Genomic DNA, 24,778 nt, shown 5'->3' on the forward strand with positions numbered 1-24,778 from the left:
GTTGTGGTTATTATTATTGTTGTTGTTGTTGGGTAGGACAGAGAGAAATGGAGAGAGGAGGGGAAGACAGAGAGGGGAAGAGAAAGACAGACACCTGCAGACCTGCTTCATCACTTGTGAAGCGACCCCCCTGCAGGTGGGGAGCCGGGGGCTTGAACCGGGATCCTTCCGCCGGTCCTTAAGCTTTGCACCACGTGTGCTTATCCCGCTGGGCTACCGCCCGACCCCCAAAATCAACCTTTTTTAAAGAAATTAAAGGACACATACAGGGTTGGTGCCTGGAGCTTAAACTCTGGCAGTCTTGTCAATGTTCTATTATTGAACCACCTCTTGGATATCGCCATCACCATTATTAATATTACTGTTATTATTATGGAAATATTACTGTATTTATTTATCTGACAGATTAGAGACAGAGAGAAATCGAGAGGAGAGGGGAGAGAGGGAGAAACAGAGAGACACCTGCAACCCTGCTTCACCACTTGCAAAGCTTTCCCCCTGCAGGTGGGGACGGGGGGCTCGAACCTGGGTCCTTGTACATTGTAATATGTGTGCCACCGCCTGGCCCATCATCACCATCATTGTCGTTGTTGTTATTATTATTATTATTACTTTGCTTAAACAACCACATCGGATGGGGGAATGGGTGTAATCTGAGCCCAGAGCCTTGTGTATGAGCCTTACTGCTGTGTGACCTCTGAGCCTAGGTTTTTCATCCTTTGTCGAGAGAGACGGAGAGGGGGCCGGGTGGTGGCGCACCTGGTTGAGCGCACATGTTACAATGTGCAAGGACCCGGGTTCAAGTCCCCGGCCCCCACCTGCAGGAGGGAAGCTTCATGAGTGGTGAAGCAGGGCTGCAGGTGTCTCTGTCTCTCTCCCTCTCTATCTCCTCTTTCCCCTCTTGATTTCTGGCCGTCTAGTCAATAAATAAAGATAATAACAAAAAAGGGGGGGGAGAGAGAGAAGAAGGACGAGGAGAATATACAACATAGCATCATCATACTCTCTCCTCAGCCCAAGAATCTCAAAGAGAGAGAAATAAGAAATTCAAAAATTCTTTTTCCTCCTTAAACCAGTGCCTGTCAGAAAAAAAAAAAAAGATAGGAGGAAGGAAGGAACGGAAGAAAGAAAGGAAGAAATTCAAGTAAGAGAGTGTGTGTGTGTGTGTGTGTGTGTGTGTGATGGTTTCTTGGCTGTGTAGAAGCCTTTTAGTTTAGTGCAATCCCAGTAGCTTATTTTTTATTTTGCTTGCGTGGTTGTTGGACTCAAGTTCTCCGGAGAAATTCTTGAAGTAGACACCGTGAAGGGTCTTGCCTATGCTTTTACCTTGTAATATATTCTTTTGTTGTAATGACAGAGAGAGAGAGAGAGAGAGAGAGAGAGCCCAGAGCCCTGTTCAGCTCTGGCTGCTGGTGGTGCTGGGGATGGAACCTGGGACCTCAGAGCCTCAGGCAGGAGAGTCTTTGCAGAACCACTATGCTGTCTCCCCAGGTCTCCAGCCCCACTTTTATTTTTCAATTAAGTTATTAATTTTTACGAGTTCTCTCTCTGTTTGGGATAGGAAAGCCTGATTTGAAAACACTTTCTACTTTCTCTCATTTGGGGGCTACCTCTTTCAATGGTTTCTAATCTTTCTCTCCTTCCTTCCTTCCTTCCTCCCTCCCCCCTCTCTCTTTCCCCCTTTCTTCCTCCTCCTTTTTCTATTTCCTTTATTGAGCAGAGGAGACAGCACAATGGTTATTCTTTTTTTTTTAAAAATATTTATTTAATTAATTAATTTATTCCCTTTTGTTGCCCTTGTTGTTTTATTGTTGTAGTCGTTGTTGGATAGGACAGAGAGAAATGGAGAGAGGAGGGGAAGACAGAGAGGGGGAGAGAAAGACAGACACCTGCAGACCTGCTTCACCGCCTGTGAAGTGACTCCCCTGCAGGTGGGGAGCCGGGGTTCGAACCGGGATCCTTATGCCAGTCCCTGCGCTTTGCGCCACCTGTGCTTAACCCGCTGCGCTACAGCCCGACTCCCCACAATGGTTATTCTTAACAGCTCTCCTGCCTGAGGCTCTGAGGTCCCAGGTTGAATCCCCAGCACCACCATAAGCTAGAGCTGAGCAGGATTCTAGGAATCAAACAGAACAAAATAAAATTCCTTTACTTAGTTTTCATATCTGTCTATCCATTATTATGACTACTACTTCAGTTACAGCTAGAATTATTGCTGGGGAATCACTGCTTCTGGTGACCATTGTTTCCTTTCCTTTTCTTTCTTTTTAATTTGATATGACAGCGAGAAATTGAGAGGGGAAAGGGAGATAGAGAGGGAGAGAGAGAGAAAGAGAGAGAGAGGGAGAAACGCCTGCAGCCCTGCTTCACCACTTATGAAGCTTTCCCCCACAGATGGGGGACCAGGGGCTTGAACCTGGGACCTTGTGCACTGTAATGTGAGCACTTAACCAGGTGCACCACTATCTAGCCCCCTGTTGTTGTCGTTATTATTATTATTATTATTATTTTTTTTTTACCAGAGTCCTGCTCAGCTCTGGCTGATTGTGGTACTGAAGTTTGAACCTGAGACCACCACACTATCTCCCCAGACTATTTATTTATTTTTCAAGTTGCTTTATTAAGGGGGTTAGTGATTTACAAAGCAGCTGTTGTCACACAAGTCCAGTTCCCTTTCTCTCTCCCTTCTTTCCTAACGATTGATTTTACTGTCTTTTACCTCCTCTCTTAACTTCATGAAACCTCCAATTTTATCTTTTACTTTTGTCCTGATGGTCACGATATCATTTTTTTCATTGATGACTAGTATTCCCTTGAAATAAAAGCTATATCTCTTAACTCCTTTTTCTTTTTCAATTTTTTTAAAAGTACCTTTATTTGATTGGATAGAAACAAAGAGAAATTGAGAGGGGAAGGGAAGATAGCAAGGGAGAGACACACACACACACACACACACAGAGACACCTGCAGACCTGCTTCACCACTTGTGAAGTTTTCCCCCTGCTGGTGGGGTCTGGAGGCTTGAACCCGGGTCCTTGTGTATTGTAACATGTGCGCTGAACCAGGTGCACCACTGCCTGCCAACCCCCATAATTTCTTTCGATAAGCATTTACGTTGCTATGAGAACCAGAGAGAGAGAGAGGTGGAGGAAAGAAGAGTCTCCACGGGCTCCTGCAATGCTGGGGATCAAACCCGTAAGTCTATACTGAAGAGCCCAACGCTTTATCCACCATGGGACCTCCCTCCTTCCCAGACTATTCATCAAGCACCTTTTCTGTCCTGGCCCCTGCAGTCTGTGGAGAGAAGGCCCAAGTTCCTGGGTGCCTCAACAGGAAGTGAGAAGCAATCTCATTGAATGAATTCCGCCCCCTACCCGGAGTGTTCAGAAAACAGAAGGGCTAAGGCAGAGGGGTGGCATATCCTGGTGGCCTTCCTGGAGGAGGTGTGGACTTGAGGAAGACAAAAGGGCGGGAAAGAAAAGGGACAGCAGCGAGTAGCCCAGTGGACTGAGGGCTGGTGCCAAGGCCGAGAGGGGGGGTGAAGCCTGGGTGGTTGAGGTGTTGGGGGACGGAGGGAGGCAGGAGAGTTCAAGGGTGGGGCTGAGGGTTCTGCCCCAAACAAGTGGTTTCCTCTGATTTGTGGGGAGGGAAGATCCCTTGGCCAGATAGCGGGGAAGCTAGCAGTGGGTGTTTTTTCGTTTTTTATTGGGGGGGGGGGGACTCAGAAGTGTTGTAGGTTTCCTCTCTCTCTCTCTCTCCCTCATTCATCAGTAATTTTAAAAAGGCCTGGCAAAGTGCACACTTAATTGTGTATGAGGACCTGGGTTCGAGGCCCTTGGCCACCCCCTGGGAGACCAGAACACAGAAGGAAGCTTCATGAGTGGTATAGCAGTGCTATGGTCTCTCTCTCTCTCTCTCTCTCTCTCAGAGGGAAGGGGGAGATAGAGAGGGAGAGAGACAGAGAGACAGAGACGCCTGCAGCCCTGCTTCACCACTTGCAAAGCTTGTCCCCCGCAGGTGAGGACTGGGGGTTCGAACCCGTGTCCTTGCACATTGTGACATGTGCGCTCAACCATGTGCGCCACCACCCGGCCCCCTTCTTTTCCTGTCATAAAATTATTAAATGGATAATAAAAGCAAATATGTGACAGAGTTTTGAGCCTCTCATACTAAAAAGAAGAGAGAGAGAGAGAGAGGGAGAGAGGGAAAGGAAAGCTGGGCAGTGGTGCACCTGGTTAAGTGCACATAGTACTAAGCTCAAGGCCCTACATAAGGATTCGGGTTTGAGCCCCGTCCCCACCTGCAGGGGGAAAGCTTCACAAGTAGTGAAGCAGGGCTGCAGGTGTCTCTCTGTCTCTCTCCCTCTCTATCTCCCTCTCCCCTCTCAATTTCTCTCTGTCCTCTCCAATAATATGGAAAAATGGCCATCAGGAGCACTGGATTCGTAGTGCAGGCACCGGGCCCCAGTGATAACCCCGGAGGAAAGGAAGGAAGGAAGGAAGGAAGGGAGGAAGGAAGGAAGGAAGGAAGGAAGGAAGGAATAGAGAGAAAGAGGGGCCAGGTGGTGGCACATCTGGTTGAACACACGTTACAATACGCAAGGACCCAGGTTTGAGCCCCCGGTCCCCACCTGCAGGGAGAAAGCTTCACAAGTAGTGAAACAGGGCTGCAGGTCTCTCTCTCTCTCTCTCTCTCTCTCTCTCTCTCCCTCCCTCCCTCCCTCTCCCCTCTCAGTTTCTCTCTGTCCTCTCCAATAATATGGGAAAAATGGCCACCAGGAGCACTGGATTCATAGTGTAGGCACCGAACCCCAGTGATAACCCTGGAGGAAAGAAAGAAAGAAAGAAAGAAAGAAAGAAAGAAAGAAAGAAAGAAAGAAAGAAAGAAAGAGGAGAGAGAAAGAGGGGCCAGGTGGTGGCACACCTGGTTGAACACACGTTACAATATGCAAGGACCCAGGTTTGAGCCCCCGGTCCCCACCTGCAGGGGAAAGCTTTGTGAATAGTGAAATAGGGCTGCAGGTGTCTCTCTGTTTCTCTCCCTTTCAATCTCCCCCCCTCTCCTCTTAATTTCTGGCTGTATCCAGTAAATAAAGACAATTAAAAAAGTTAAATAAATTAAATTTTAAAAAAGAAAGAAAGAGACCAAGAAGCAAGTAAAATATGTTCAAACCCCAGCACCACATAGGAATACCATAGCACCAGAAGAAGCTCTGTGCTGGGATGCCTCTTCCTGGAAGCGGGCTGGGAGAGAAGGAAATTTAATAGCTTGAGCACAGGACTTGTATGTCTCCCGAACTGTCCCTAACACCGTGTCTGACAGAAGGATGCAGCCCCCCACACACACACACAAGCAAGCAAACTGAATAAATGAATGAATGAATGAATGAATGAATGAATGAAAATGAATTCCCCCTTCCCTGGAGAAATCAAACAGGAGTCAGGATGGAGGCAGATGTTGGAGGCCCGTTAAGAAGCTGAGAGTTCAGAGAAGTGGGGACCTTGGGGACCTTGGGGACTAGCGTCCCAGGCAGCCTGTGCAAAGGTCCTGGGGCAGAGAGGTAGGAGAGAAGGAAGGAGCATATAAAAGGGGGGGCTGGGAGTCGGGCCGTAGCGGGTTAAGAGCACGTGACGCGAAGCAAAAGGACTTGAGTAAGGATCCCGGTTCGAGCCCTGGCTCCCCACCTGCAGGGGAGTCGCTTCACAGGCAGTGAAGCAGGTCTGCAGGTGTCTGTCTTTCTCTCCCCCTCTCTGTCTTCCCCTCCTCTCTCCATTTCTCTCTGTCTTATCCAACAACAATGACAACAATAACAACAACAATAACTACAACAACAATAAAAAAGGGCAACAAAAGGGAAAGTCAATAAATAAAATTTTAAAGAAATAAAAAATAAATAAAAGGGGGGAAGCTCATGGAGATTCAACCACCTGTGACATGTGTGGGGAGCCTCCCAGCTGGGGTTTGAATAGAAACAGGGGACATTGGGGGGTGAAGTAGACCCCAGGATCTGAGACAACCCCCCATTTTTGGAGGGTGTTGGAAGTGGGGAGAGGTGGAGCTTGGGCTGGAGAAAGGAAAAGGGGTCCCGTCTGTGAGGTTCCACAGAGCTGACAATTCAGGGGGCCCCCCTCCTCCTTCACTCCACCCCACCCCAGTAACTTCTGAAGTTCCCGGAACTCATTGCACCCCAAGGAGCTCAGGGAAGACACACCCCTTCTCCCTCTCAATCAGCTTCTTTCTGACTCCCTGACAGTCAGCTGGGGTCACCCAGTTTTTGGCCCCTCTACACACACACACACACACACACTCACACACACACACACACACCAAGGGAAGGGTGCCCAAGCTGTAAGCACCCCCCTTACTCCCCCCCCAAATTGCCTTGATTTTTTTTTTTCTTTTTCTTTTCTTTTTTCTCTCCTTGAAATTCGAGACCCGCTGGAGAGTTCTCGGTTTGAGAGCTCAGTTTCACTGAGCTCTTTCATGAGGTTGGGGAAGGGGGTACTCTCAGAGTGAGAATGGAAAGGGGGGGTCCCCCCAAACCCCGTGAGAATTGGCTTTCTCTTGGGACTCTACCTGGCTTCCTAGGAACCTGCCCCCGGGGCTGCCCAGTGGGCACGGGGGTGCGTGGGAACAGCACCCCTTCTTCCTTGGGTAAGTCTTCCCAGAACCACTGAGTCAGAGGGGCAGAGGCCACGTACACAAAGTGTGAGGGGCCCTCTCTTCACCCCAGGGTCCCCCCCCCCACCACCAGTTTGGGCAGGAAAGGGGGCAGGAAAGGGAGGGAGGGAGAGAGAGAGAGAGAGAGGCAGAACACCTCTGGCTGGAGGTGGAACTTGGGGACCTCACGGTTTAAAATCTGCAGTTGGGGGGGGGTAGGTCACTGGATGTCATAGGAAATCGTTTTGTTTTTTTATATTTGTCTCATTGATTTATTTGAAATGATATTTTGAATGGTGATCTGAGTGATGGGGTCATGTATTTGTGAGGCTCTGGTAAGTGTAGAGAGATGACAGAAAGGAAGGCAGGAAGACAGAAAGACAGAAAGACAGAAAGAAAGAAAGAAAGAAAGAAAGAAAGAAAGAAAGAAAAAAGAGAGAGAGGAAGGAAGGAAGAAAGAAAGAAAGGAAAAGAAAGGATGGAAGGAAGAAGGGAAAGAAGGAAGAAAGAATAGCAGGCCAGGTGGTGGCGCATCTGGTTGAGCGCACACATTACAGGGCTCAAGGACACAGGTTCGAGCCCCCAGTCCACACCTGCAGGGGGGAAAGCTTCACAAGCAGTGAAGCAGGTCTGCAGGTGTCTCTCTGTCTCTCTCCCGTTCTACCTCCCCTACACTCTCGATTTCTGGCTGTGTCTATCCAATAAATAAAGATAATAAAAAAAATTTTTAAAGAAAGGGAGGGAAGGAGGGATGGTGGGAAAGAGAGAGAAAGGAAGGACAGGGAAGACAGCACAGTGGTTCCACAAAAGACTCTCCTGCCTGAGGCTCTCAGGTTCCCCGTTCAATCCCCAGCACCATCATCAGCCAGAGCTGAGCAGGGCTCTAGGAGAAAAGAAGAAAGAAATACTGAAGGAGAGAGAGAGAGAGAGAGAGAGAGAGAGAGAGAGAGAGAGTTGTCCCATGTGTTGCTCCAGTCAGCCCCCATGTCACCTCCTGTCCCGAGAGTGTTTAGTCCTGATACCCGCAGACCCTGTGGTTACCATTTAGCCGGGAGAGTCAGGGCCTGGGTTGGTGGGTTGGTGCTGGCCATGTGGCTGGGGACTTTGCCAGATGGTTTCTCGTCCTTCTTTGATTTGTCCCTCCCACCTCTTTTTTAGATTCAGACAGAGAGACCTCACCACCAATGCTTTCTCCAGTGTGATGGGGTGGGGGGGGGGTTGCAGACTCGAACCCAAGCAAAGAAACTCACTGTCCAGGTGTCCAGGTGAGCCTGTTTTACCAGCTCACTTCCTCTCTCCCTGCCCCCTCCTCTCTCTGTCTACCAGAGCCCTGCTCAGCTCTGGCTAATGGTGGTACTTGGGGATTGAACTGGAGACCTCAGAGCCTCAAGCATGGAAGCCTTTGGCATCTCTCTCTCTCTCTCTCTCTCCTTCCCCTCTCTATTTCTGTCTCTATCTAATAATAAATAAATAAAGCAAAATAAAATAAAAAGCAACAGTTTGAAAACAAATAAACTCAGGTTCTCTCTCTTTGGGGGTCAGAGACCTCTGGAGGGGGTGTGTCCTTAGCTTCCTGGATCAGGGGTCCCAGCCCTTCCCTCTGTCTCCTGGCCTCTCTGCTTTGGGCTCAGGTTCAAATTTTCAGGTCATGTCTGTGTGTTTGGGGGAGTCCCAGGGAGGTGTTGGTGTGAACTTGACCCCCCCACCCCGCATGATAAGTGGAAGTTCAATTATGTTATTTGCTCTTGATTCTCCCTTTTGAACGGAAGTCCAATTTTATCCTTGTGCTTGGCCCTCTTATCTTGAATGGAAGACCACTTTTATCCCATGCGTTTGGTTCTCCATCTTGGATGGAACTCAACTCTTGGCATCTGTTACGTGGCCAACCATCTTGAACAGAAGTCTAATTTTGTCCTCTGTGCTTGGTCCTTCATCCTGAACTCTAGTTCAATTATGTTGCCTGCCCTTAATTCTCTGTCTTGAAAAGAAGTCCAGTTTGAGACCATGTGTTTTATTTTCCATCTTCAATGGAAGACCAAACTTTTAAATTTTTTGTATTTATAAAAAGGATACACTGACAAAACCATAAGATAAGAGGGGTACAACTCCACACAATTCCCACCACCAGAACTCCATATCCCATCCCCTCCCCTGATAGCTTTCCTATTCTTTATCCCTCTGGGAGGATGGACCCAGAATCATTGTGGGATGCAGAAGGTGGAAGGTCTGACTTCTGTAATTCCTTCCCTGCTGAACATGGGCGTTGACAGGTGGATCCATACTCGCAGCCTGTCTCTCTCTTTCCCTAGTGGGGAGGGGTTCTGGGTAATCAGAGCTCCAGAACACATTAGTGGGGTCGTCTGTCCAGGGAAGTCTGGTTGGCATCATGCTGGCATCTGGAACCTGGTGGCTGAAAAGAGAGTTAACATACAAAGCCAAACAAATTGTTGAACAATCATGGACCTAAAGGCTGGAGTAGTGCAGATGAAGAGTTGGGGGGGGAATACCAATTTTATCCCATTGTGCTTGGTCCAATTATGCTATTTGTTCCTAAGTCTTTATTTTGAACAGAAGTCCAGTTTTATCCATGTGCTTGGTCATCCATCTTGAACAAAGCACCAGTTCCATCATGCGTGATCGGACTTCTGCCTGGGCTTGGTTCTCCATCTTGGATAGAAGACCAATTCTGTCCTCTGTGCTCCATCTTGAATGGAAGCTCGGTTCCGTCCTCTGTCCGAGGTTATAGCAGCCTCCTCAGAGATAATTTCTTCAACATAGAGAACATATCAAAGGATATGTTACAACTGAGGCCCTAGAAGCTCAGAGAGGAGACTTAAACTTATTCAGTTAGGAAGAACTTGGGGTGGGGGGAGTCTGGAAAGGTGAGCCCCAAATAGGGTTGGTGTCTATCCTGGGGACTTTGTTTCATGGAGAAATCTGTAGCTCTTTCTCGTAGACAACCGACTTTAAAAGTAGCTGACTTTAAAAAAATAATAAATTATTTATTTGGGTAGAGACAGAGACAAACCAAGTAGGGGGAGAGGGAGAGAGACAGAGAGACACCTACAGCCCTGCTTCACTACTGTGAAGCTTCCCTCCTGCAGGTGGGGACCAGGGGCTTGAACCCAGGTCCTTGGACACTGTACTGTGAGCACTTAACCAGGTGTGCCACCTTAATTTTATTTGATAGAACAGAGAGAAATTCAGAGGGAAGGGGGAGAGAGACAGAGAGACACCTGCAGCCCTGCTTCACTACTTGCAAAGCCTCCCCCCTTGCAGGTGGGGACCAGGGGCTTGTAATGTAAATGCCACTGCCTGACTCCTCATTCTTTTTTTAAAAAATATTTTATTTATTTATTCCCTTTTGTTGCCCTTGTTGTTTTATTATTATTATTATTGTTGTTGATGCCGACTCCCCCCCTCATTCTTGTCTTCCTTGTCTGGATGTGGTGCTGGGGATTGAACCAGGTTCTACCGTTCCATACTGTCATTAAAAATAAATAAATAGGCTGTAGCGCACCAGGGTAAGCACAGGTGGCACAAAGCGCAAGGACCGGTGGAAGGATCCCGGTTCGAGCCCCTGTATGCCCACCTGCAGGGGAGTCTCTTCCCAGGCGGTGAAGCATGTCTGCAGGTGTCTCTCTTTCTCTTCCCATCTCTGTCTTCCCCTCTTCTCCATTTCTCTCTGTCCTGTCTAACAACAACGACATCAAAAACAACACTAATAACTACAACAATCAAACAACAAGGGCAACAAAAGGAAATAAATAAAATAATGTATTTTAAAATAAATAAATAAAATCCATTTATTTAGTTAATGGTTCTGCAAAAGACTCTCCTGCCTGAGGTTTGAGATCCCAGTTTCCATCCCCAGCACCACCATCATCTAGAGCTAAGCAGGGTTCCTTTCTCTCTCTCTCTCTCTCAAATAAAACAGGTAGAGACTAGAGAGACAGCATCATGGTTCTGCAAAAAGACTCTCCTGCCTGAGGCTCTGAGGTCCCAAGTTCAATCCCCAGCACCACCATCAGCCAGAGCCAAGCAGGGTTCTGTCTCTCTCTCCTTCTTTCTCTCTCTCTCCCCTATATATTATCAATTAATCCTCTATCACATTAAATAAATAAAATATTGCAAAGAAAAAGACTCTCCTGCCTGAGGCTCTGAGGTCCCAGGTTCCAGCCCCAGCACCACCATCAGCCAGAGCTGAGCAGGGCTCTCTGGTTAAAGAAATACACTGTGGTCAAGAGGTGGCGCAGTGGATAAAGCATTGGACCTCAAGCATGAGGTCCCGAGTTCAATCCCTGGCAGCACATGGACCAGAGTGATGTTGTGATGTCTGGTTCTTTCTTGCAACCTCTCTCTCTCTCTCTCTCTCTCTCTCTCCTCCTATCTTTCTCATTAATTAATGTTGGGCCTTAAGCCAGCCCCCCACCCTGCTCCATCCTCCATTGCTGATACTATGGTCTATTTACATAATCATTGTTTTGCCTGAGACCCGCCCTGCCTGCAGGGTATTAAATAATCCCACCGGTTAAAACCTTCGCAACAGTTACTATGGAAGCTTTCTACCTTCCTGCTCTTTCCTTTTCTCCACCCCCTTTCCTAGCCATTTCCTTTTCTGACTTGCCACTTCTGTTTTAAAATATATAAAAGCATTGTCTCTGATCAATAAAGACACATAGCGTTCCCACTCTGCCCTGAGTTCATGGTCTCTCTCCCGTGTCACTGAGTAAGCAGCAGCCCAGGTTGGCTCTGATCGAGTTCTCTCCAACCCAGAAAGCATGTGCCCAGGAAGAAACATCCTCACGCTAGCCCGGCAAATAAATAAATAAAATATATAACAAAAGAAATACATATGTAGTAAATATTCATAAATAACCAATTGATTATTTTTTGTAGAAAAAACACAGAGATCAGTGCACTGCTCATGTCTAGCACATATGGTGGTGATGTCTGGTTCAAACCTGGGGCCTCGGGCATGCAAATCCTATAAATTGAGTTTAGCCATCTCCCTTGCACCTCAAGAAAAAAAACTTTCAAAAAAATTAAGTAAAGATTTATGTAGATAGCTTACTTCAGTCCACCTACAGGGGAAAAGCTTCCTGAGAGGTGAAGCAGGGCTGCAGGTGTCTCTCTGTCTCTCTCCCTCCCTCTCTCTATCTCCCCTCCACTCTTGATTTCTCTCTGTCCCTTCTTCTTCTAGCGTTTGCCCTTCTTCCGTAGCCAGTCAACAGTTCAGGTTGAAAGCTGTCAGGAGCTGCTTGTTGCTGGCTTTGAAAGTGACTGGGATCCATGTGGATTCAGTCGGCTAGAAAGGATCGTCAGTTTCCCCAATGAATGGGTACTCACGGGATGCACCACGAGAAGGTCGATCCAATGCATCTCTCTGTCTCTACTCAATAATAAATAAATTAAATATTTTTTAAAAAAGAGATAGGTGAGGGGCTGGGTGGTGGCGCAACTGGTTGAGTGCATGTGTTACAGTGCACAAGGACCCTGGTTCAAGTCCCCAACCCCCACCTGCAAGGGGAAAGCTTTGTGACAGGTGAAGCAAGGCTATAGGTGTCTGTCTCTCCCTTTCTCTATCTCCCCTTTTCCTCTCGATTTCTGGCAGTCTCTATCCAATAAATAAATAAAGATAATAAAAATTTAAAAAGAGAGAGAGCTAGCTTGGGGGCTGGGCAGTTGCTCAGTGGGTTAAGCACACGTGGCTCAAAGCACAAGGACTGGCATAAAGATCCCAGTTTGAACCCCTGGCTCCCCACCTGCAGGGGAGTCACTTCATAAGCAGTGAAGCAGGTCTGCAGGTGTCTATCTTTCTGTCCCCCTCTCTGTCTTCTCCTCCTCTATTTCTCTCGATCTTATCCAACAACAACAGCAATAACAACAATAAACAACAAGGGCAACAAAAGGGAAAAAATAGCCTCCAGGAGCAGTGGATTCGTAGTGTAGGCACGGGGGGGGGGAGAGGGAGAGGAGGAAGAGAGAGAGAGAGAGAGAGAGAGAGAGAGAGCCCACCTGGTAGAATGCACAGTTCATCAAAGGACCTGGGTTCAAATCTCTAGTTACTGCATGGGGACACATGCAGGGAGGAAGCTTTGATGCTGGTGGGTCTGTGCTCTGGGGTGTCTTTCCTTCTCTCTCTGTCTCTCATCATTTTTCAAAGAAAGAGAGGAAGAAAGGAAGAAGATAGAATGAGCAGTAGAGTCCTACAGGTATCAAGCCCCAGAAATAGCCCTAGTGGCATATAATAATCATACTACAACTAATAATAATAATAATAATAATAATAATAATATTTTCTTATCTCAATCTCTCTTTCTCTCTCATCTGAGTTGAGAGAGAAAGGTACACCAGAGACAAGATCCCTGCTCGGCTCTGGCTGATGGTTGGCACTGGGAATTAAACCTGGGACATCAGAGCCTTAGGCAGGAGGGTCTTTTGAAGAAGCACTGTGCTGTCTTCCCAGCCCTTTTGCTTCTTAAAAACACATTTTTGTTTTATGAGAGAGAGAGAGAGAGAGATGCACAGAGCCCTGCTCAGCTCTGGCTGATGGTGTTGCTGGGGATTGAATTTGGGACTTCAGAGCCTCAGGCAGGAAGGTCTTTTGACACAAGCATTATACTCTCTTCCTGGTCCTGCCTTTTTCTTTTATTAGTGGCTTAATATTGATTTACAAAATTAGCAGATAACAGGGGTACACTTCCACACTGTTCCCACCACCAGAGTTCTGTGTCCCCATCCCCTCCATTAGAAACTGCAGCAGTTCTCCAAAGGTGGAACATAAGGGTTGACTATTATTTCTAAAATTATCTATATTTATATCTATTTGTCCATTTATTCTACGGTCCTGCCCTCTCTTCCTTTCTAAGTCACACCTACACCTGTTACTTCTTCCCAGTGTCCTTCCTTTTTTTCCCTTCTCTCTCTGGGTCCTGATGGAATGGGGGTTCAAAGCCCTCTGGTCATTTTCCCCTCACATTTCTCTCCCTCTGGGAGTATGGGCCAGAATTCTTTTTTTTTTTTCTGCCTCTAGGGTTATTGCTGGGGCTCAGTGTCTGCACTACGAATCCACTGCTCCAGGAGGCTATTTTTTTTTCCTTTTGTTGCCCTTCTTGTTTATCATGGTTGTTGTTATTATTGTTGTTGTCATTGCTTTTGTTGTTGTTGGATAGGACAGAGAGAAATGGAGAGAGGAGGAGAAGACAGAGAGGGGGGAGAGAAAGACAGACACCTGCAGACCTGCTTCACCGCCTATGAAGCGACTCCCCTGCAGGTGGGGAGCCGGGGTTCGAACCGGGATTCGTATGCCGGTCCTTGCGCTTTGCGCCACCTGCGCTTAACCCGCTGTGCTACCGCCTGATTCCCATTTACCTTGTTGCTTTGTAATATTATTAAAAACAAAACAAAACAAAACAAAAAAAAACCCAGAGCTCTGCTCAGTTCTGGCTGATGGCGGTGCCGGAATTAATCCTGGGGCTCAGGCCTGCATGTCCTGAGCTCCGCCACCTTGGAATTATTTCCCAGGCCAGGAATGATCTTTCTTGACTATGGCAACTGCTGAGGAAATGATCTCCTAGAGGGAACCATGCAGAGTCAGAGGCCTGGGACTGGGGTGGAGGTGGTGGTGAGTGGGGATATGGGGAGGTGGAGAGACAGTGGTGTTTGCTGGGACTGGAGTTGACCAGACCCTTCTCACTGCTTTTTTGGTCACCTCACAAGGACAGCACCCCCATTTCACCACCCCTCCATTCTCGCTTCAGCCTTGACCACAGGAAGGCCCTGCCCACCAGGAGGCCATGTCTTCTGTAAATAAACCCGGCCAGCTGGTTATCTCCTGCCCCATCTCAACTCTGGCATCCTGTGGAGGTGTGTGTGTGGGTGGGGGCGGGGGGACGGGACGTGGTTGGGTGTGTGTGTCTGTGGATTGGGGGGGGGCGTCAGGCCCCACCACAAGAGCTGGCTCCCTTGTCTGTCTCCTGGCGTGACAACTGCTGATCCACCACCAGCACCACATTCAGTCTCCTTCCTTGGACACTGACTGGGTCTCACCACCGGACCTCCACACCCTTAGGCCTTGGGGGGGGGCCTTCTTTCCCAGCCTGGTCAGTCCCCCCCAGTCTACTACCTGCACCCCTGTTCTCTCTCTCTCTTCCCCCTCTCCCTGTTTTTTTTAAACATATAAAATGGAAATATTGACAAGACCATAGGATAAGAGGGGTACAATTCCACCATAGGATAAGAGGGGTACAATATTCCACCATAGGATAAGAGGGGTACAATATTCCACCATAGGATAAGAGGGGTACAATATTACCCACCCCCAGAACTCCGTATCCCATCCCCTCCCTTGATAGCTTTATTCTTTTTTTAAACCTTTCTTTTCTTCTTAATATTTATTTATTTATTCCCTTTTGTTGACATTGTTGTAGTTATTATTGTTGTTGTTATTGATGTTATTGCTGTTGATGTCATTGTTGTTGGATAAGGCAGAGAGAAATGGAGAGAGGAGGGGAAGACAGAGAGGGGGAGAGAAAGACAGACACCTGCAGACCTGCTTCACCGCCTGTGAAGCGACTCCCCTGCAGGTGGGGAGCCGGGGGCTTGAACTGGGATCCCAATGCCAATCCTTGCGCTTTGCACCATGTGCACTCAACCCACTGTGCTACCACCCGACTCCCTTGATAGCTTTATTCTTTATCCCTCTGGAAGTATGGACCCAGGGTCAATTGTGGGGTACAGAAGGTGGGAGGTCTGGCTTCTGTAATTGCTTCCCCCCTGAACATGGGCGTTGGCTGGTCGATCCATACTCCCAGCCTGTCTCTCTCTTTCCCTAGTGGAGCAGGGCTCTGGGGAAGTGGGTCTGCAGGATACATTGGTGGGGTCCTCTGCCCAAGAAAGTTGGGTTGGCATCATGGTAGCATCTGGACAGAGATCCTAAATCTTCATTTGCAACGTTCTTGCCTTCAGGTTTATGATTAGTCAACAATTTGTTTTGCATTATATCTTCTCTCTCTCTCTCTCTCTCTCTCTCTCTCTCTCTCAGATTTTTATTCATTCATGAGAAAGACAGAAGGAGAGAGAAAGAACTAGACATCACTCTGGTCCATGTGCTGCCAGGGACTGAACTTGGGACCTCATGTTTGAGAGTCCAGTGCTTTATCCACTGTGCCACCTCCCGGACCGCCACCCCTGTCCTCTTCACCCCCCACCCCACCACACACAGCCCTAGGAGTACCTGGTGGTACCCTGCTTCCCGCCTTCTGCATGGCATCCTTGAACTAGGAGGGTGGACAAGACTCTATCTGAAGGTCCCTGGATAGGCCAGGGCTGTGACTACTTAGATTGAGGTGGGGGACCCTAAAACAGCTTTGATATGAGGAGGGTCTCATCTTGTCTGGGGATTCCAGAATCTCTTTAGATGATGGAAAGCCAGGTGGAGTCCTTGAGGATGCAAGAGAGGGGCCGTGCTAACTGACTGGACCCAGTTCTCAAGGGTTTTGTCATTATTATTACTATTATTGTTATTATTACTATTATTATCATTACTTTTATTACTGTTCTTACTATTATCATTGCTAGTTTTACTATTACTATTATTACAGTCATTATTACTATTGTTACTAGTATTACTATTATTATCACTATTATTATTATTACTACTATTATTATTATTATTACTTTTTTTTCCACCAGGGTTATCACTGGGGTTCAGTGTTGTGTGAATGAGAAATTTATTGCTCTCAGTAACTTTCTTTTCCTTTTATTTGATAGGACAGAGAGAAATTGAGAGGGAAATGGGAGCTAGGTAGACAGACAGACACCTGCAGACCTTCTCCAGCACTCATGAAGCTTTCTCCTTGCACGTGGGGACTGGGGGCTTGAACCTGGGTCCTTGTCCATGCTGATATATGTGTTCGACCGGGAACACCACTGCACAACTTCTTTATTTTACTTTTTAAAGATTTAATTTATTTATTCATGAGAAATGATAGGAAAGAGAAAGAACTGACATCACTCTGGTACATGTGCTGCTGGGGATTGAACTCAGGACTTCATGCTTGAGAGTCCAATGCCTTATCCACTGTGCCACCTCCCGGACCATCCTTTATTTTATTTTTTTTAAATAGAGGAGAAAGCCTGGGGGAGGCAGGTGGTGATGCACCTGGTTAAGTGCATGTATTACCATGCACAAGGACCCAGGTTCAAGCCCCGGGGGGAAAGCCTGCAGGGGGGGAACTTTACGAGGGGTGGAGCAGGGCTGCAGGTGTCTCTCTGTCTCTCTCCCTCTCTACTCCCCCTCATGTCTCAATTCCTCTCTATCTAATAAAAAAGTTTAAAAACTTAAACAAAAAAGACACATTTTTTAAAATTTATTTTTTTATTTAAGAAAGGATAAATTAACAAAACCATAGGGTAGGAGGGGTACAACTCCACACAATTCCCACCACCCAATCTCCATATCCCATCCCCTCCCCTGATAGCTTTCCCATTCTCTACCCCTCTGGGAGCATGGACCCAGGGTCGTTATGGGATGCAGAAGGTGGAAGGTCTGGCTTCTGTAATTGCTTCTCCACTGAACATCGGCGTTGACACATATTTTTAAAACACACACAGAGAGAGAACCTCAGGCATCAGAGTCTTTTTTTTTTTTTGCATCACCAAAAAAAAAAAAACAAACACTATCTACCCACCTCTACGTTTCTCTTTAACTGAAACTGAAAGGAGGAAAGAAAGAAAGAAAAAAAAAAACTTGGAGCAAAGGAAGCATGCAGGCATGAGGAACTGGTGGCAAAAGAAAGAAATCAAAGTAAAAAATAAAATAGGGGTAGGAAAAGACTATCATGGTTCTGCAAAGAGTCTCTCCTGCCTGAAGCTCCAAGGTCCTAGGTTCACTACCATCAGCCAGAGCAGCAGTCTGGTAATAAATAAATAAATATTTAAAAATAAATAAAGGGGCTGGGTGGTGATGAACTCAGCTGAGTTCACAGGTGGTGAAGCTGCAAGTGTCTCTCTATCTCTCTCCTTTTCTGTCTTCCCCTTCCATCTCAATTTCCTTGTCTCTATCCAAAAAGGAGAGAGAGAGAGAGACTGACTCTTCTGTCTGAGGCTCTGAGGTTCCAGGTTCAATCCCTGCACCACCATCAGCCAGAGCTGAGCAAAACTCTGGGGTATAGCACCAAAGTTCCCTCAAATGTGGTAGGGCCAGGCTTGAACTTGGGTCACACATGGCACAGCAACGCACTGACCAAGTGAGCTATTTTGCCAACCTTTGCCTCCAATTTCTCACATTCAGATCCATCAATACTAGGTAGCTAGAAAATTCTCCTGAGCTGATTTGGTTTGTTTGTTTGTTTCTTAGCTGGAGAGGCATGGCCAGATCCCCTAGAGAAAGATAGAAATGAAATAGAACAGTGGAAGGGTTCCCAGAAGAAATTCTGACACCCCTCCTTTTTTTAATCAGTGTTTTAATAATGATTAAGAAGATTGTTCCAGATGTCATCAGGATGCCGGCCAGGCTTCCCTAGATTGAAGACCCCACCAATGTGTCCTGGAGCTCTGCTTCCCCAGAGACCCACCCTACTAGGGAAAGAGAGAGGCAGACTGGGAGTATGGACTGACCAGTCAACACCCATGTTCAGCGGGGAAGCAATTACAGAAGCCAGACCTTCTACCTTCTGCAGCCCACAATGACCCTGGGTCCATGCTCCCAGAGGGATAGAGAATGGGAAAGCTATCAGGGGAGGGGGTGGGATATGGAGATTGGGCGGTGGGAATTGTGTGGAGTTGTACCCCTCCTACCCTATGGTTTTGTTAATTAATTCTTTCTTAAATAAAAAAGAAAAAAAAAGATTGTAAGGTAAGAGGGGTACAATTCCACACAGTTCCCAGTACCAGAGTTCCATATCCCATCCCCTTCATTGGAAGATTACCTATGCTTTATCCCTCTGGGACTATAGACCCAAGTTCTATATGGGATGCAGAAAGTGGAAGGTCTGGCTTCTGTAAGTGCTTCTCTGCTGGACATGGACATTGGCAGGTAGAGCCATACCTCCAACCTGTTTCTGTCTTTCCCTAGTGGGGCAGGGCTCTGGAGAGGTGGGGCTCCAGGACACATGAGTGAGGTCGTCTGCCCAGGGAAGTCAGGTTGGCATCATGGTAGCATCTGCAACTTGGTAGCTGAAAGGCAGTAAGATATAAAGCAGGACAAATTGTTCAATAAACAAGAATCCAAAGGAAGGAATACAGCAGATGAGAATAGGGATCTTAAGGTGGAAAGAAGCTAGGAAGTCTATGCTAGGAGTGTTCCATAGGGCCTATGACTTTGGTCATTTTTGCCTGAGCCAATAGCTAACACAGAAGTGGGAAAATGGTCTTACACCATTTTTATGCAGGTGTAAGACTCAAGCTATGGACCAGGGAAATCTTGAGGTTCATCTTGAGCACAGTTCAGAGGAACCTAAGCTTATTATTCTCTGAGAAACTCCTCCCTCCCCAATGTGGCTCTGTTAACTTCATGGATGTACCTTCTCTCTTTCTAGGTCCACCTTTCTTCTCTCTGTGTCTCTCTGGGAATCTCGTCCAGGAGCTCCAGTTGGAGGTGAACCTTGAGATTGAACCTTGCCTGGCCTGCCGACCTTCTCAGTGGTAAGAATGCCCTTGGGGAGGCATCCTCAGTCCTTTCTAGAGGGGGGGGACATGGGTCCTGGAAGCTCTTGGGATGACTGTGGTCTCTGTTCCTAAGCCTTGCATGGCCAAGTGAGCTGTCTCCCAGTCTCACATCCTACCAGCTACAGTCTCTTGTTAGTAGGGAATAAAGGATGAGTGGACGGATAGATGAGCAGAGAGATGGTTGATGGATGGATGGATGGATAGATACATGATAAAAGGATGAATGGATGTGTGGATGGATGGACAGATAGGTGGACGGATGAGCAGTTGAATAGATGGTGGATAGATTGATGAATGAATGAGTGGATAGGTGGACAGATGGGTGGGTGGGTGGATGGGTGAGTGGATGGATAGGTGAATGGATGATAGATGGGCAGATGGATGGATAGATGAAGGGGTGGGCGAGAGGATGGACAAATGGATAGATAGGTACATGAGTGGATGGATGGATGGATGGATGAGTGAATGGTTAGGTGAGTAATAGAGGGAAAATGGATAGATGAATATATAGATGGGTGGATGAGTGGATGGATAGATGGTTGAGTGGAAAAGTGGGTGGGTGGGTGGGTGGTTAGATGGATGGTTGGGTGAATGGATAGGTGGGCAAATGGTTGAGTGGATGAATGGATTGATGGATAGATGCATGGGTGGATGGTCAGATGGATGGAAGAGTGGATGGATGGGTGGATGGATGGATGGATGGGTGGATGGACAGATGGGTGGATGGATGGGTGGATGGATGGGTGGATGGATTAATGGGTAGATGGCTGGATGAATGGATAGATGAATGGATGGGTGGATGGTCAGATAAATGGAAGAGTGGATGGATAGATGGATGGGTGGGTGGATGGATTAATGGGTAGATGGATGGATGGATAGATGAATGGATGGGTGGATGGTCAGATAAATGGAAGAGTGGATGGATAGATGGATGGAAGGATGGATATACAGATGGGTGGATGTACAGATGGGTGGATGGATGGGTGGATGGACTGATGGATAGATGGGTGGGTGGATGGGTGGATGGTCAGATAGATGGAAGAGTGGATGGATGGATGGATGGATGGATGGATGGATGGATTGATGGATAGATGGATGGACGGAAGGGTGGATGCATGATAGATGAGTAGGTGGCATGGATAAATGAGTGGATGGAACGAATGGATAGATGGATGGATGGATGGATGGATGGATGGATGGATGGATGGATGGGATGGATGGCTGGACCGATGAATGAATGTTCCACCCCCTGGCACCACCATACCCCCAGATCAACCCCCAGCCCCTCTCGCCCTCGGAGCCCTCAGCAGGCAGGGTTACCCAAATGGTCTCTCCCCCAGGCGTGTCCCCCGCATGGACGCAGGAGTCCCGGGCCTGGCCGAGGGCTCCCTGGGCCGAGGTGGAAGGGGCCTGCGAGGCTCCCGGGCTCGGGCTCCGGTCGTGCGGCGGCAGCGGGAGTTCACCCCCGCGGAGAAGAAGGACCCGGTGTATTGGGAGAAGCGCAGGAAGAACAATGAGGCGGCCAAGCGCTCCCGGGAGAAGCGAAGGTTGAACGATGCGGCGCTGGAGGGCCGGCTGGCGGCTCTGCTGGAGGAGAACGCCCGCCTACGCGCTGAGCTGAGGGCCTTGCGGCCAGGCCTCGGCCTCCCGGGGACCCCGGGGGGAGCCCTCCTTTGGGGATCCCCCTGGACAGCAGAGCCCCGGGCCCCCCGCCTGGAGCCCCTGCTGCCCACCGTCCTGAGGCCATGTGCCCTGGGCGCAGTAGACGCAGGACTCTCGGGCTGCAGATGCGGCCTCAGGTCCCCCCAGAACTCTGCACCCCAGACCCCTAAGAGAGTGGACCTGGCACTCCCCGCCACCTTCTTCAATTACCACGTCCTGGATGGGCCCGGTGCAGAACTCAGGGCCTGCTGGGGGCTGTGGTCTCCCCTGCACCCTCAGCTGTCCCCCAGCTCTGAGCCCCTAGGCCTGGCACCTAGGGTGCCCTACCCTGTCCCCCCAAACGGTGATGAGGACCCTGAGGGTCTGACTCAAGCCTCCCTTCCCCACAAACTTCGCCTCAAGTCCCGAGGCTCCAGCAGGGGACCTCGGGTGTGGGAGGGCAGCCAGGGACCCCTCTGAAGGGGAGCCCCCAGGGCAGGGGGGAGGGCTTGGATGGGTGTGTCCATGGTCCTTGGCCAGGCCATGCCCAAGGGGGAAGGGTGGTTCCATCTTGGATTACACCACGGGTCTGGTTCAGCCTAAAGTCTGTGTTTGAGGAGTCACTTGTCCATCCTTCCTTCCTTTTTTCCTCCCTTCCTGCCAACTTCTTAGTGACCTACCTATACAACCATTTACCCACCAACTTACCATCTGTTCATCTATCTGTCTGTCCATCCACTTATCTGCCCATCCACTAGTCATCCATCCATCCATCCATCCACCTACCCATCCATCCATCCATCCATATGATCATCCTTTTGTCCATCCATCCACTCATCCATCCATCTGTTGTTAAAATTTACATCATCCATCCATCTAGCCATCCATCCATCCACTCATCTGACCATACATACATTCAATCATTCAACCATCCATGTGCCCAACAAAGCATCCATCCATCTATCCATCCATCCACGCACCCATCCACCCATCCATATTATCATCCATTTGTCCACCATCTGTCCATCCATCCATCCACCCATCCATCCACTCATCTGACCATACATACATTCAATCATTCATCCACCCATGTGCCCAACAAAGCACCCATTCATCCATCCATCTATCCATCCATCCATCCACTTATCTATCCATCCGTTCATCTATCCATCTGTCCATCCATCCACCCATTCATCCATTCACTCATCTGTCCATCACCCATCCATCTACCCATTTATCTAACCATCCACATCTCTATTTATCCATCTACCTATCCACCCACCTGACCCATCCATCTGCCCCTCTGCCCATCCATCTATCCATCCATCCAACCATCCATCCATCCTTTCACTCATTGAGTCTCTCATCCATGTGCTCAATTGTTCATAATTCATTCATTCGTTCATTCATTCACTCATTCATTCATTCATTCTGTCTATCATTCATTGACCTATAATCCAGGTGTCCCTTCACCACTCCCATGCTTTTTGGACCCTGCCTCCTGTGCTCAGCTTTGTGACCCCCGGGATTCCATTTTGAGGGTAGCGGTGGGGTTGGGGGGGGTCATTATATGAGGGCCACATGGAAGGGAGAGGTGTCTCAGGATTGCAAATACTCATTTTTCTTAGGGGACCTTTTTTGGGGGGGTTCACTCAACACCTGTGTCTTGGGTCATGGCTTTGGGTCATTGAGGAATGCTGTCATGTTTTTTGGGGGGGGCATTTTTCCCTCTCTGGATGTTCAATGATCCTGAGCCCCCTGGGAACCCCAACACCTACTCCCAGCCGGATGGGGGGAGGGATTGGTCTGTAAGAAGTGTTTCTTGGGGACCCAGGACCCCCAGAGCTCATCAATCCCACATGCCACACCTCCCCCCTCAGCTTCTTCTCCCTCCCTTCCTTCTTTTCCTGCTTCTTCATTAAACCCTGGATATCAGTTTTAACTGTGTAGAGATGTTGGGGGGCAGGCTTCCCTGGGCTGGGGGGCTCACCTGTGAGTACTGGGTACCCCTGGCCAGCTAGAGCCTGAGGTGTACTCTCCATCAGGTTTTGGGGGTTGGGGAAGGTTGGGCTAGGACCCAGGCACTGGGGTAAGTCAAGGTCACAGCTGAGTGTTCCCCGTTCTTCCAGGATAATGGGGGGGTTATTGCAGGTCACTCCCTGGCCTGTCTCTGACCTCCCTTTACCCCTGTGAGAGCAGAGCGCACAGCCGCCGCCCCCACTTCCATCATCAGTCAAGCTGAACATTAGCTATAAAAGCTGGTTGGTAGGTGTGCAAGGTGGGGGTTACTGACAGTCTGTCCTTCTATCTGGGGGGTGCTGATGGTGCTGATGGGGTATTGGGGGACTCCATTCCTCTGTCCTGTTTTTGTTTTGCTTCTACTTTTGGGGGTTGGCTTAGAGATGCCCATTTCCCAAGGGCTACCTGGGGGAGGCAGGGAGGCGGTCTGTCTGTAGGAGGCAGCTCCAACCTGGTTCTCTCCAGCTGTGAGGGTAGAGGGTGTGTAGGGAAGCCAGTCCCTGGTACAGAGATGCCAAGCAGTGGTCCTTTAGTTTATAACAATAAAAGGAGGAGGAGGGAGAGGAGGAGGAGGAGGAAGAGGAGGAGGAGAAGAAGAAAAGAAGAAGATGAGGAAGAAAAAGGAGGAGGAAGAGGAGGAGGAGGAAGAGGAGGAGGAGAGTGAGAGTGAGAGGGAGGGGGAGGAGGAGGAGGAGGAGGAGGAGGAGAAGGAGAAAAGAAGAATTTTTTTGTTACCACAGTCCTGCTCAGCTCTGGCCGATGGTGGTGCTGGGGATAGAACCTGGGACATCAGAGCCTCAGGCATAAAGTCATTTGCAGAACCACTGTGCTGTCTCCCCACTCTCTACCTGTTTTATGAGAGAGAGAGAGAGAGAGAGAGAGAGAGGAGAGTCTGCTCAGCTAACTCTGGTTGATGGGGGTGCTGGGGATTGAACCTGAACTTCAACATTTCAGGAATGAGACTCTTTTTGCAGAACCATTTTGCTCTCTCCCTGGCTCTGCCTTTTTCTTGTTGATTTGTAAGAGCTCTTTACATATGTAGGATATATATGATTTTTTTTTCTCAGAGCCCTGCTCAGTTCTGGCTCTTGGTAGTGCTGGGGATTGATCCTGGGACCTCGGAGCTTCAGGCAAGAGAGTCTTTTCTTTCTTTCTTTTCTCTCTCTCTCTCTCTCTTTTTTTTTTTTTTGCAGAACCACTATGTTGTCTCCTACCCACCTTCCAAGCCTTGACCAGAGGCCTTGAATGATGGTCTGGCTCTAGCCTGAGAAATATTAAACATATCAAAGAGACAGACAAGCAGAGAAGAGAGTGCTGGGTGGCTTGGTGGCTTAGTGCTTCCTGATGGGTCTGAGCCAGCTCATTTGTGTCCTGTGGACTCAGGAGGGCAAGAACTGTCCCCTGGAACTTCCCAGCATGACCTGGGGACTCTCAGAGACTGTTCTCTTCTTCCAGTCAAAGAATTCCTCATCTCAGGAGGGACCCTGAGTCTCTCGATCAGGGAGTGTCTCCCTTGCCTACCTCTGTGGATGGGGAACTCACACCTTCACCCGCACTCCTGGAATCATAATCTATTTCTTGCATCCTCTTCCTACCCCAGGGGGGTCCCTCTAATACACTGCTCTCTTTCTTTTTATTAGTGACTTAATATTGAGTTACAAAAACCCTTCCCACCATCAGAATTCTGAATCCCCATCCCCTCCACTGGAAGCTATAATAGTTCTCCTAAGGTTGCAGATATGAGTTAACTATTATTTCTATAACTATCTGTTTATATTTGTATATA

General features: G+C 48.3%; 2 protein-coding genes across 2 annotated transcripts; one reads left to right on the forward strand and one right to left on the reverse strand.

Moving 5' to 3' along the window:
* Positions 1 to 18,957: 18,957 nt before the first annotated feature.
* On the reverse strand, positions 18,958 to 20,352 carry LOC132535631 (guanine nucleotide exchange factor subunit RIC1-like; the record flags this gene model as incomplete). The annotated part of the gene is given in 4 exon segments (XM_060182244.1): positions 18,958 to 19,011; positions 19,541 to 19,598; positions 19,651 to 19,812; positions 19,967 to 20,352. Coding segments are annotated over 4 exon segments (660 nt in total), but the record flags the coding sequence as incomplete, so codon positions are not given.
* Positions 20,353 to 20,685: 333 nt separating this feature from the next.
* On the forward strand, positions 20,686 to 21,453 carry NFILZ (NFIL3 like basic leucine zipper). Its single transcript, XM_060182245.1, has one exon. The coding sequence runs from the start codon at positions 20,686 to 20,688 to the stop codon at positions 21,451 to 21,453; it is 768 nt and encodes a 255-aa protein (XP_060038228.1).
* Positions 21,454 to 24,778: the final 3,325 nt, after the last annotated feature.

This window comes from Erinaceus europaeus, chromosome 23, assembly GCF_950295315.1.
Source record: "Erinaceus europaeus chromosome 23, mEriEur2.1, whole genome shotgun sequence".
Taxonomy (NCBI): domain Eukaryota; kingdom Metazoa; phylum Chordata; class Mammalia; order Eulipotyphla; family Erinaceidae; genus Erinaceus; species Erinaceus europaeus.

Coding starts and splice junctions, on each gene's coding strand:
- NFILZ (XM_060182245.1), top strand. CDS start 20,686: ATGGACGCAGGAGTCCCGGGCCTGGCCGAGGGCTCCCTGGGCCGAGGT.